Source organism: Mus musculus, chromosome 18 (genome assembly GCF_000001635.26).
Source record: "Mus musculus strain C57BL/6J chromosome 18, GRCm38.p6 C57BL/6J".
Taxonomy (NCBI): Eukaryota; Metazoa; Chordata; class Mammalia; order Rodentia; family Muridae; genus Mus; species Mus musculus.
The window spans coordinates 43,353,409-43,367,695 of record NC_000084.6 but is presented as its reverse complement, the minus strand read 5'-3'; the positions used below and the strand labels follow the sequence as shown (position 1 = coordinate 43,367,695).

The 14,287-nt window shown below is 41.7% G+C and overlaps 1 protein-coding gene across 3 annotated transcripts in view; it reads left to right on the top strand.

Annotated features, from left to right (window-relative positions):
• The window catches only part of Dpysl3 (dihydropyrimidinase-like 3), a 117,308-nt gene that overhangs the window by 70,591 nt on the left and 32,430 nt on the right, over positions 1 to 14,287 (top strand). For all 3 annotated transcript variants that reach the window (NM_001291455.1, NM_009468.5, NM_001136086.2), the window contains exons 2-6: positions 4,105 to 4,193; positions 6,550 to 6,734; positions 9,298 to 9,462; positions 12,892 to 12,953; positions 13,735 to 13,815. In NM_001291455.1, the coding sequence (NP_001278384.1) occupies positions 4,105 to 4,193; positions 6,550 to 6,734; positions 9,298 to 9,462; positions 12,892 to 12,953; positions 13,735 to 13,815 (582 nt within the window). The remainder of the gene's footprint in view (positions 1 to 4,104; positions 4,194 to 6,549; positions 6,735 to 9,297; positions 9,463 to 12,891; positions 12,954 to 13,734; positions 13,816 to 14,287) is intronic.

Below are 14,287 nucleotides of genomic sequence, written 5' to 3'. Positions count from 1 at the left end.
TGTTGCTGAGATAAAACACTGAGGTCAAAAGCAACAGTTTATTTTGGTTTACAATTCTGGAGGGGGAGAGTCCAAAATGGTGGGGGAGACATGGCAGCAGGTGGCAGAACAAGAAGCGGAAAGATCATATCTGCAAAAGCAGACACAAAGCAGAGAGAGCCAAGTGGAAGTAGTCCAAGGCTATAAATTATGGAAGCCCACCCCATGTGACATACTTCCTCCAAGGCTGGAGTGAATCCCCAAACAGCAAACAGCACCACCAGCAGGGAAACAGGTGTTCAAACTCCAGCATCTCCAGTGGATAGTTTTCAGTCTACAACCATGAGTACCCTTCAAATTAGCTCAGAAAGTTCTGGAAATATCCCAATTATTTGTTTATCCTTATATGACAAAGATTAGGCATTCTGAACTAGATTGTGGTTGCTCAGCTAACTCAGTGCCAGGAATACAAAAATACAAACCCACAACCCATATATTCTTTATTGGCAATAACAATCACAGAGGCTGGGTTTGTTCCTACTGTTGGGGTTTGATTCTGTGTAGTTGTGAGGCTAGTCCGTGAATTCATAACAAACATTGTTTTGTGTGCAAAGATGATAAGTCTTACCTGGCTTGGGGGTAACCAGTAGTTCCACTCTTTATACCTCTCTGATAGAGTTTCTTAGTATCAATATCAACATTTGCCTTTCAAATTCTTAGTGTCTAATAGTTTTCCTAGGCTTCTCTTCATAATGGAGCCTTTATACATGGGATCAGAGTGAGTCAAGTGGGTTGCTATGAGGGAAATAGACAGCAAGTTGAAGAATCCCCAGGGAACGTATATTTTTGTGACCTGTTGGTTCAACGTTTGATGTTTCTGCTCTGCATAATGGACAGTAAGAGTATCAATAGCAACACTTATAATCCATGGATCAGGGGCCCTGCTGCTTCCCCCACCAAAAACAAAACAAAACAAAAAACTTATATCAGGTTTACCACTTGTCATTGGATTCTGTTTAGAGTCTTCCTCATTAAGCCAGTTTATCTAATTACCATTTGAAGAGTGCCCAATGATGTGATCCCAATTGGGTTGATTCCTCTTGGGTCCACTACTGCTCTCCTTGTGCAGAACATCAAGGCTACCCAGAGAGCAATTACCCCTTTGCCAGTTGTCGATGCTTGTCCAGGAAAGTGGTTCAGAGTTGAGAATCTGTAGGTTATTCCTGTTTCATAATTTAGGTAGAATGTGGCTCTTTTCCAAAAAGCGGCTCACCACATAGGTGACCATGTGTAGTTTACCATGATGATTACTTCTTCAGGAAGCTGCTACAGGAAATGCTACCCTCCTTGACATCCAGAACTGGGTTTTTTTTCCTCACTTATGGTATTGCTCTGTGTCTTGGCTATAGGCTACAGGATATGTTAGAGTCATGTGTAGAACTCATAAAATACAGCTTTGTAGATGAGGGCAGGAACTGGGCATGGATAATTTGCTCATTTTTGCAATAGTTTGGAAGCATAGACCTAGAGCCTTCTCATAATTTTGCAGTATTGTTAAAAGCTGAAATTAAAAAAAATATTTAAAATTGGTTTATTTATTTTGAGACAATCTTACTATATCACTCCGGCTAGCCTGGAAGCTGCTATGTAGACTGGGATGGTCTTGAATTCACAGAGATCTACCTGCCTCTTGCTCCCTGGCATGAGACTTAAAAGCACCACCACCCCTGGCTCAGGTTTTCTCTTCAAAGTCAAACAGTACAGTCAAGTCATGTAATTTGTAAGGTAGATGCCTTTCTACCTCATTCTATCTACATTGACGAGATAGAATCCTTGTCTATATCTCAGCCCTCTTTCATGCATTTGATGAACATATAACAGCTCTGGAAAATGAAGTCTGAAAGATCAAACGACACATGTTCCCAACGTGGACAGGGCTGCCTGCCGGATCAAGAGACAATAAACCAGCCTCTAGAGAACATGAGAATTGTGAAGAATTAATTGAAGTAGAAGCTGGTAAAATTTGCCCTAGAGTCAGGCAAGTGCATTATTTAGGCTAACGGTGTGACAAAGAAGATGGTTTTTCGATGCCAGATGAACTTGGAAAAAAGCACTGAGGACATATTTGCAAGGGCCATGAAGTCCGATATATAACATAATCCCGTATTTATAGACCTAACACTAAGCTAAATACTGGGCATTGCAGGATCAGAATGAGGGCAGACATGTTGAGAGATCCCAGAACAAGAGAGGGAATAGATCCTGTGTGGTGGGGCCTCCTTTTCTACCTCCACGTAGCCTCTCTGCTACACATGTAAAGTGTTTCTAACTCCTTAATTAATCTGTGTGTTTGACAAGTCTGCTCCCCTGGTGATAAGACATGATGAAACTTCTTATTCTCATGCAACACCTGGAAGCAGAAGTTAAGAGGTAATTTTCTGTATCCCACATGGGATCCTAGCGTCATCTCCCATTTTCTAGTCTTGATCACAGCTTGCATTACTGCATCCGGAAGTCATCCGTCAATGGGACTTTCTTCTCTGAACCTCTCTCCTATTTGGAAGCTGTATTCTCCAACAGGGGACAGGAAGAGACATTAAAGTAAGGGTAGCGTTAAATGGTTCTGACCTTGACCCTGGTCTATCCCCTAAGCTCCATGCAGTGGAGAAAGAGTATCATCTTTGAACACTGAGATGTAAAACTGCATTTTCCACTTTACCCGTGTTCCTTTGCTTATAACCATCCCACGTGTCTCAGTGCATTTTCATTCAAAACTTAAACACTTAACAGTCCAGTATGAGTAGCCGCCCTTTCTCCCTAACCTTATCTTGTTCCACTCACCTCCTCAAACATAAAGCTTTTGCAGACTGACTTTCCTCAGCTTTTCAAAGAGACAAGTACTTCCTCTACCTTGAGGCCTCAATATATATTGTCCCTTCTGCAAAAATTCTATATTGCCACCCCATGTAGATTTCTTTCCCCTTACTAGACCTTTCATAGTTTGTATCTGAACTAATCACACTCCCCTGTGGCCTATGACATTAAATCCACATTATTTTATATCAGCTCTTTATTACTACACCCCCCCCTTTATGGTCCATGAAGACAGTGACCTCCTGAGTCTTTTATACAACTCCATGTTCCCCATCTATATAATAGTAATCAATTATTTGCTGAATCAGTGGTCAGATGGCTGGATGGACAGAGGGATGGACGGACGGACTGATATAGACGGATGAATGAATGGATGAAGTGAAGGTCTGTAAGTTGAATTCTTCATCAAATCCAATCAAATGGTAGTCTTTATCCATGCCATAGCTCTGTTTAGCCAGTCTTCTGGAATATTTTTCTAGTCCATGTCTCCTCAAAGGCACAGCTCATAACATTAAACTCATCTCCATCCATTCAGTGCAATCTGTGATCTCCAGTACTGACAACAATTTATATTTCTCTGATATACAGAACATATGTGTGTTTTGTAACCAACTAAGAGCATATTTTTATTATTTCACATTGGATCACTTTCAAATTTCATCTAAGTTTTTTAATGAGTTTATCTTTTTATGATTCAAGCAATAAGAAAGTATATTCATTCATAGTCAAAGAATATCATATAATTGTATGAACATGTTCTTATGAAACATTTTTAATACCATAGATACTAAAAAAGAAAAAAAATGCATGAAGAGGATTGAGAGATACTGACTATAATGAAGCAAATCTAAATCATACTTTCTCCCCCCTCCCAAGTTGAATAACTACAATAATTTTTGTCTTTTTTCCATCAATGGTTCTCTTACTCTTTACAACTTCATCAGCTAACAAAATTGCGATGTAACTAGCATGAACTGAGTGTTTCATTAAGACCATATAGGTAATATAAATATTCCTAAAGCCCCATGACGACAGCTTGCAGACACAGGAAGTGAAACACTGGGTTGGTTTGAATTATAACTGGATCCCCATCAAATACAGCACATTCAAATGTGCAATGCACTGAGCACACAGAGGTGGTTTACCAAGTGTGTTCCTGCTGATGACTCAAAGAGCCAGTTGGAAAGACCCTGGCAACATACCCTTCCCTGAGGTCCTGCGATAGTGACTCATGTCTTCCTTCTTTTCCAGAGTGACCGTCTTCTAATCAAGGGAGGGAGAATCGTCAATGATGATCAGTCCTTTTATGCTGATATTTACATGGAGGATGGCTTAATAAAGTACGTACATGAAACCTTCCACTTTTCCACTTCTTTTCTCTTAAGGAAGAGGCTTCAGGTTCATATAGTGAAAACTCGGAATTTGGCCAAAAGAGTAAATTCTTAAGACATCTTTGTGCACATTGTACTAAAGGGGATGCCATGGCTCATAGAAGATTGGATGATGTTATCCCTGTCCTTAGGATGTTGAGAAGTGTGCATGAGTGATAGCATCCTGAAAATATGAAGGCATATGACATAGGTTCTAAGGTGATATCAGGGTAGTCACAGACTTTTTTATCTGTAAGGCTTTACATTAGAGAAAATACTTAAAAGTAAACTTGACAAAATGGCTTAAAAGAAAGAGCAGTTACAAATAGGGCATACATTTGGGGCCTATTTTCCAAGTACATTCATCGCGAATCTACAGTTTCTCAGTGGAATAACTTGCTACTAAAGAAGTGGAGGCAGTGAATGTTTATGTATCAGGTTTTTAAATAGTGAATTTCAAAACAGGATTTGATCAACACCGTATTCAGTCATAAACAGCAAGCTACACCATCATATTAATAAGATGCTGTATATGTCTACATTCATCCTGTTAGCAGGACTCCTTCTAACGTCAAAGCATTTGTGTAAGGGGGTGGACACTTGTATGTCACATTTTACAGTGGGCATTGCATGCTCAAGTCAACATTCCTCAGTCCTTGGGACCTTATAGTCTTTTAAAAGACCAGAGGATCCAGCATTATCAGGTGGTATCAATACCAAGAACCAAATAGCAGGCTAGATGAAATTTAGAGGGAACAATCATTAATTACAACAGCTGATGTTTATTGATCCCTAATATGCTTAATAGTATTTTGTGGGCTTGGCAGGGATTAACTTTTAATCTACACAGCTCTACTAGGGAATTATTCCTACTGAGGAATTATTACATTTTACAACCGAAAGAATTGGGGTTTGATGAACTCAAATAATAAGTTGGCCATTGCTGGTAACTGGCAGAACCAAGACTGTGAATCCTGGTAGCTTCTATACTTACATAGGTTAGTCATGGCTGCCAGCAGAAAAAAAAATGATCACACAGGAGATAGAAGCTGAGATGTTAGAGATCGCTGTAGTCTTACTTCGTGTGTTGGAGAAACGTAGATGGGACCCATCTGCTTCAGATAGGATATTACACTAGTTATAAAAATGAGTAGAAAAAATATAAAAATGTATATAAACACACGCCACATGGGTCCATCAGTTCTTCATCCTCTTGGTTCTCAATTTCTCCTGGAGGAAAACCTAAGAAAAACAGAAACAGGACTGGGCAGTATCTGGACTAAAGTAGAATTACAGTCAGAGGCTGCATTCTTTCCCCTCACAGTGTGTTTTGAATTGTGGTGGCCCTGGAATGGCCCCATGGTGATGTGGTGGAGCTGAACTCTTAGACATGTCAGGAACACATTAGCTGTGAACCTACAGTTTGCTGGTCAGCAGTGGGGTGGACTTTTTACTACCCCAAGAGAATTTGGGGGGCTATCTACAGAAGGGAAAATAGTGGGGCACATATGTGCCCAAGGTAGGAGATATTTAGTATTAGTATAAACTGTGAATCCTAGGTATACTATGAGGGCAGACCTGGCCAGATGTCTAAATCAAAGCTAAAAAATAAAATAAAATAAAAAGTTAGGCAATGTTGCAACCAGTGGCCTGCAAACAGCCTTGTGGGGAATAGTTATCACATTCTTGTGAGATGAACCTTTGAAACTCTCATTTATGTATTCAATGAGTTTATTCCCCCACTCTTTCCTGGGATGTTCTGAAGCCTTCGGGGTTACCATAATTACTTTTCTTTGTCTGGAGCCTCTATTGAAATACTGACCATACAAAAGCAGAGGGTGTGGGAGAGAGCTGCATGTTTGATGCTGTCCTTGTGCATCTGCAACAAGGCATTATTAGCTGATCAGGGAATGGTGGAGTAAGAAAAAGAAACTTGAGCAGGTGGTGATTCAAGCAGACGCCTTTGATTAGGGCACAGATGACTAAGTCCCCATGCCTGTTGTTGTACCAAGTTATTATCTTCTGTTGCACCTAACAGTCATTTATTTCTCGTTCCTTGTCATTTTCCCCAGTGTGATCCCACACCAATAGAGAGAAAAAACAAAGTGAATGAAATAATGGAAATAGTTATATAAAAATATGAGTCACGCACTGACTCTAGACATTGGCAATCTTTAGATTTCAGTACCAAACCATAACACAGTGCCATGCAGATGATGCTGGGGCAGTAGTTTTGGATACACAGCTATCTGTCTTTGCTTAGACATCCTACGCTCGTCTTGAGGATCGCTCCATTTAATTGTCCGTTGTTCCACTGTCTCGTCAGGCAAATTGGAGACAATCTGATTGTCCCCGGAGGTGTGAAGACCATCGAGGCCAACGGGAAGATGGTGATCCCTGGAGGCATTGACGTCCATACCCACTTCCAGATGCCTTACAAGGGAATGACCACAGTGGACGATTTCTTCCAAGGGACAAAGGCTGCCTTAGCGGGAGGCACCACCATGATCAGTACGTTCTCTCGTACTGCCCAGCCCTGTGGGTTTGAGAAAGGTGTCAAACACTGCCCTCTGAAAATACGGAAATTATACACACTTCTCTCAGTTTGGTTCATGGAAGCTATGTGACCCTGGGTGTGGGAAAAGCAGGAAAACTGCCAACTTCCTGTAGTTACACAAAGGACGTCCATGAACTTAATGTTACTGAAAACAACCAGAGAAAGATATGTCTGAAAGAATGATCATTGAGACTGACAGTTCTTGGGAGATTAGTGGGTCTCGGTGGATTTAGTGCTATTGGGTCTTTGCTATATTCTGACCAATTTGTATCTTTAAGATTAGGAAAGCTGTGAGCGGTTTCTTTTATTTTTCTTTTCTTTTGCTTCTGGTAATTACTAATTCCAGAGAAACTTGGGAAATTGCATGTTATTGGAGTACAGAACTGATAGTATTTCAGGCAGTCCTTCCTGTTCCAAGGAATCTCAATGAATTGGGTACTGGCCCAGAGTTAGCCTCAAACTCAGACACAGCACTATTTACTTAACAGCTTATTCTTCTACCCACAGGCACAGAGCAGCCTGAGCCAGAATTACAGTCTGTCTTGACCTTCCTTTTGACTGAACCACTAGCAGGGTTCAACTTTAGCAAGGCCATAAAAGGTGCAGTCCAGGGAGGCCTGAGCCTTTCCCCGCAACTGATAAAAGGAAGCCAGCTGACTTCTCAGCAGCTTTCTGCCCAGGAAAGCCCTGGTGTCCTTGAAGACAGTATTGATGTAGCTGGATGCATTATGCTTTCCCATCAGTGCACTCGGGCTCTGTTGACAGAGGAAATGCGTGGTTCTTGCTTTGGTTTGGCTGGCTGCCATCTGGGCCAGGAACTGGGCCTGTTCTGCATGCTTGTAAAGTCTTGTCTACTTGGTCTTTCTCCATGAGCAAAGGAGCAGAGAGCAGATGGGAGGTTTAGGCGAAGAATAAAGCTTACAAGGAGCCACAGATGCATTCTTGCCCTTTATTGATAACTTAGAAACTCTAGATGTGTGCAAGGCAAAGGATCCACGTAACCCTATTCACTGCTGGAGTTTCTTACTATGGCAGTTTCCAAGTTCACAGCAGGATCCTAGTATCTGTGCCATATTTAAAGCTGTGATTTTTTTTTTTCCACTAAGTGGTGGATCACGAATGTTGCTCCAGGCAGTCATTTGCTCACATTCTACCTCAGCTTTTAAAATGGGTGTCTCTCGTCACTCTGTGAAAAGTGTCTCTATGTTTTAAACTAAACTTCTCAATTTTTTTCAACCTCGGCCACTTTCGATTTTTCATTTTCGTAAATGCATCAGCGTACAGTCTAGATACTAAATGCTGCTGACAGCTACAACTTATCTTCCTAGGCATGAGGCTTAGGCATGAGAGTAAATTGAGTCTGGTCTGGAAAATGTCCAGAGTTTTGATATATATTTCGATGTCGTCCTCCCAAAAGCTGAACCAATTTCACACTTTAACTCAGCTACCCGTTGTGGCCCAGGTGAGGGTAGAGCTTTTGCTAAATCCCTACTATAACAACCACAATGATTATTTTTTTAAAATACAAATATAATTTTACTTAATATCATTTCTCTTAATTTAGGCATGGTGTGTTTTGTTTGTTTTGAGATATTAGGATCTTGCTACACAGGCTAGGCTGGTTTTGAGCTTTTAGTGAGCCACCCAGGTGTTGGGATCACTACCATGCCTCCATTACTGTTTTAACTTTTTTTCTTTTTTACTTATTCACTTTACACCCTGCTCACTGCCCCTCTTCCTGGTCACCCCCTCCCACAGTCCTTCCAATGGAGTGATAGAGACACCAACCCACTCACCAAACTCTAAACCCAAAATTTATCCTGTCTACAAGAAATGCAGGGACTGAGGATCGAGCAGAGACTGAGGGAAAGGCCAACCAACAATCAGCCCAACTTAAGACCCATCCCATGGGCAAGCACCAATCTCCAAGACTATTAATGATACTGTGGTATGCTTAAGACAGGAGACTAACATGACTGTCCTCTGAGAGGCTCCACCCAGCAGCTGATTCAAACAGATGCAGACATACCCACAATTATTTTAAAAATATGTATCATCCATGGTTGCAGAGAAAAGTGGGTTTGAATTCAGAGAAACTTATTCTTGTTAGCAAGTTCATGGGCTTTGGTTACTCATGCCTGCTATACATCTAGAACTTCTTCTTCTATCCAGGGAAGAGAACACAACTTTGGCCATTAATAGTGACTCAGAGCCAGTAGTCACAACATAAAAATAGCAGGTAGTCATGAGGAGTTAACACTTAATATGCGCCAGGTATCAGTGAAGCACCTTATATATGCATTTTGCACTTAGTCATATGGAAAACTCAGACGGAAAAATACAATCATAACGTGTTCCCCATCTACTCTACACCCATTTTTAAGAAAAGAAAACTGAGGTTTCAGAAAGCTACTAATTTGTTCCAAGTCCCCGAGTTAACCAAGCTGGAAGGAGCAGGAATAGAGACAGGGAGACCAAACTGTTTCCGAGTCACCCATTTTGCCCTCTGTCCTTCAGTTGACCACGTGGTACCTGAACCTGAGTCTAGCCTGACAGAGGCCTATGAAAAGTGGCGTGAGTGGGCCGATGGGAAGAGCTGCTGTGACTATGCTTTGCATGTGGACATCACCCACTGGAATGACAGCGTCAAGCAGGAGGTACAGAGCCTCAGCAAGGAAAAAGGTGAGTCAAAGCACGCGCTCCAGCCTCGTCTCTCTGCTGCCTTGTCTGCGTCTCCCACAACATCCCGCCCGCTCGTGGGAGTCACTCCTCGAGTTCCGAGTCTCGTCCCTTAAGCATGAGGGCTGTGTGAGGGACTTTTACTTTGTTCCAGGCACTTTCCTTTTTCTCTATGTAACTTTACTTTTTGTAGGATCTTCGTGGGATAAATATTGTTCGTCACTTTGAAGCTGAAAAAGCGGGGTATCGGGATAACTGCTTGAGGTGACATTTCGTAGGCAACAGATCTACACAAGGATGAGGCTTTTCACCTCCATGGATAGCTTAGGGTTTTATTGCTAGGATTAAACACTGTGACAAAAAAAGCAACTTAAGGAGGAAAGGGTTTATTTCACCTTACAGCTGCTAGCCCATCACTGAAGGGAATCATGAACTCAAGCAGAACAGGAACCTAGAGGTCATAATTGAAGTACGGAGCTTGAAGAAGCACCTCTTACTGGCTTGCTCAGGCTGCCTCTTATAGCTCCTAGGACTACCATCCCAGGGATGGCTCCATCCACAGTGAGCTAGATCTTCACACATCAGCCATCAATCAAGAAAATGTAGTACAGCTGGGCGGTGGTGGCGCACGCCTTTAATCTCAGCGCTTGGGAGGCAGAGGCAGGTAGATTTCTGAGTTCGAGGTCTGGTCTACAGAGTGAGTTCCAGGACAGCCAGGGCTATACAGAGAAACTCTGTCTCGAAAATACCAAAAAAAAAAAAAAAAAAAAAGTAGTACAGGCTTGCCCATAGGTAGAAACATTTTCTCTTTTGGGGTTCCCGCTTCCAAAATGACTCTAGGTTAAATCAGGTTGACATAAAACTAACCAGCACAAAGCATCAATACCAGTTGGACAAAGGAAGAAATTGAGACAAGGTAACTAGTCCTCTCTGAGGTCACATGCCTAACAATTTGAGAACAAAGTTTTCTAACCTCGATCAGTTTTATAAGATCAAAATGTTAATATTATATAATAATGGCACATCCTTAAGAAAGTCTAAGACATGCCTGTAGCAAGGATAGATTGACTCTACACTTAGTAATAAAAAAAATGCAGTGTGTGTGTATGTGTATCTGGCAGGGGGCCCTCTCATTGCAATGATGATTTTGGTTCCGTTATCATCTTAAATTCTTGTGGTCTCTTCTTATCTTCTGATCATTAGACACTGTACACCCACAGGAACACACATACTTATGCAAATGTGTGCCATGTGCTCAGCTTTGTAAGGTGATTAAAAGTCCTGCCCAGTCCTTGAGAGCACAAACAAGCAATTAGCCCCACCCTCCTTCTCTGTTGCCCGTATAACAGAGCATCATAACTGCAGTAGAAAATTCAGTGGCTTTAAGGAAAACACAGAACTTGGGTCACTCCAAGGATGACTTGGAGGCTTTTGTAAATGGGAATATTGTGGAAAAACTGCCCTGAGCTGACCCACGCTGAGTAGGGACATTCTTGAACTATAATCCACTGTTTGGCTGGAGAGATTGTGGGCTAAGCTGACCTTCATGGTTAAACCAAAATTATTTTCCTTTCCTCAAAATGATTTTCTGTTCCACCATCCCACCTACTTATTCATTTTGGTTGAAAAATCAAATAGACCTTTTCCTATAATGCTGATGACTTATGAAAACACAAGGCACAAATTCAAGGCACAAATTGTGATCTGTCCATTCTGTGAACTCACTGAAGCCAGGTTTTATATCTATATTTTGTGTCTACATTTGAAATTTAGATAGCACTGTGTGAAAGAGTGATTCTTCAAACTGAGTGTATTAGTCAATATTCCATGACCACAGCAACTCATGAAAATGAAACATTTCCTTGAGGCCAGCTTACAGTTTCAGAGGTCTGCTTCCTTATCAGCATACTGGGAAGCATGGCACCACACAGAGAGACCTGGGGCTGGACAGGTAGCTGAGAGTTAGGTGATTGGATCCGTAGGTAGTAGGAAGAGAGAAAGACACTGAACCTTGAATTTGAAACTCCAAACCTCACCCCCATTGACAAATTTCCTTCTAAAGGCCATACCTACTAAATCCAACATGGCTGTACCTTAATCCAGTTAAGTATTGCCACTCCCTAGTGACTATTCAAATAATTCAGCCCATGGGAAGCATTCCTATCCAAACCACCACACGGAGTATATAGTCTATACCCTTTTATTATAAAAGTCATGGTATTTTTAGATGAAAAACTAGATTTTTCTTTCTTTATGAGAGAGGGTTTCTCTGGAGCCTTGACTGTCCTGGATCTTGCTCTGTAGACCAGGCTGACCTTGGACTCACAGATTGTTGCCTGCCTCTGCCTTCTGAGTGGTGGGATTAAAGTCATGTGCCACTACCACCTGGTTTATTCTTTAAACAAATTGTAGAGAATGGAGGGGAAATAGTATACTAGAAAAAAATGTGCATATGTGCTATGTTTGTGTGAATGCATGTGTACATGTGCTGTGTATGTATGTACTCAAAAGTATAGGTTCCATGACAGAAAATAATATATCATGTAAGTGCATGCCTTGTACTACTTACAAACAGATTTTTAGGGAGGATATAGGACTTTCAGAGATTTGGCTTTTATTTTATTCTGATACAAAGCCTTACTGGGTGGCCAGATACTTTTTATGTAGCCCAGCCTACTGGCAAAACTCATGGGGTGTACCAAGGGATAGGAAGGAAAATTCATAGCAATCTGCCTACCCAATAATAGGATTAGAAGCTTGTCCCATCTCCAGACCTACCCCAGAAGTAGTTTTAAGGTTAGTTTTATTGTCTTCTTGCTCCTCTTAGGCACAGCAGCCTGCAGCTTAGTATATAACACTCAGTCACCAAATAGTGAAATACACGCACCCCAATGGAGACCATATGCTTGCCTCACAGGGACTAAACGCCTTTAAAGCATGGGCTCCTTTAATGGTGAACTACTTCCTTATGAGGTGGGGGTTATTTTCTAATTTACAAGGGAAGGAAACAGAAGCCCAGAAGGTAAGCGCTCCCGGGTGATTGCGGTGTGGTGGTACATTCAGGTCCTACGACCCCTGGTGTCTATGCGCAGCTGGTATGTTAGTGCAACTTCTTGGTATCTGCTTCCTCAAACAATATCAATTATTGATCTCCTAAACTCTGCAATGCTGGGAGTTGGGGTTAGCAAAAGATGCAAAAGGGAGACACCATTCTGTCAAGACACTATTTACAAACTATGGATTTTACAGAACAAGAAAGGGCATGATACGATAAAAAGCATTCTAAATGTCTTCACTTCTTTTGGACAGGCACTTAAGTCATGTGCTCAGGGCGTGTGTGTGTGTGTGTGTGTGTGTGATAAACATGAGAAGGTGGTAGTTAATAATTAATATTGTCTTTTTCCTGACATTTTCTGTTTTCTTGTCTGGCAGGCGTTAACTCCTTCATGGTTTACATGGCCTACAAGGATTTATATCAAGTGTCCAACACAGAGGTAACAACCCATTTGGCTGTGTGGTTTGGATGGTCTGAGTGGGTTTCCTATTGTTGCTGATGACCCTGGCCATTGGGACATGAGTCTCTGTGGTTACTTGTGGGAGGTCACTGTGCCAGGTTGTATATTGAAGACCTTGTAGTAATACTTCATTTTAAAGAAAGTTATGGGTTGGGTGCCTATGGCAAAGCAGAGAGGTGCTTGAATAAGGGAAAGCTGTTGTCTGCAAAACTCTTACAAATGCAGTGAAAATATGGGTGTCTCTGCCTTATAGAATCAGGTGGGCTTCCTGCCAGTTGTACCCGCTTGGCTGTCATATTTGTGCCAGTTTGGCTTTTCCTGGAAAATCATGAATGTACATGAGTTTTGATAGACCTGAAACAATCGTGGGAAATGCAAGCAATTAGTACTCTTGACTTCTTGGTGGAGAGTAAGGGTAATTTTGTCTTGAAAGGCTCAGGGTAAGAGTTTGAATATGTGCATTGGCTTTGACCAGGCTCTTGGGAGCTGTTGTAGCACTTAGTGAAAAGAATTCTGGTACCATGTCTAAGATCAATGGAAAATTACACCATTAGATCTGGATGCCTGAGAGAATGCTTCTTAGATATTGGTCTGGACTGTATGCAATTCCTGACAAATCTTTTATAGAGACAAAGCCTCCTAAAATGTCTTTTGGACTACATTCCTCTCTGTTTTAAGACAGTTTTAGTCCTGGCTTTAGAAACTGGCATTTATGTCAAGCTGCTAAAGGAGCCTGTGATGCTGTTCATTTCTGTTTTAGCTCTATGAGATCTTCACCTGCCTGGGAGAGCTGGGGGCCATTGCTCAAGTTCATGCCGAGAATGGAGATATCATTGCCCAGGTAACTGCATAGAGTGAGCATTCTGGGTGAGCATGGGTCTGCATACCATCCATTTCCTCTCTTCAGCATGACTTGAATGCCCCCAAGTGTTCATGACTCTGCTAACATAAACACATTGCTAAAGACATAATCCATACTCAAAAAAGCTTACAGTTCTGGGCTCAGAATTTACTTCCAACTTTGGGGCTGCAGAGACAGGGGGATCATCAAATGTTCAAGATAATTAGATGTGATAGCAAGCTTTTTATTCTTTGCTCGAAGCAGTAGGCCTCAGTTCTTGAAGAATTGATCTTCAGCCAGGCAGTGGTGGCAAATACCTTTAATCCCAATCCCAGCACTCTGGAGGCAGAGGCAGCAGGTTCTCTGAGTTTGAGGCCGGCCTGGCCTAAAAATCCAGTTTAAGAACATCCAGGACTACACAGAAAAGGACTCTCAAAATCACAACAAAACACAAAAACAAGTCTTACTTTTC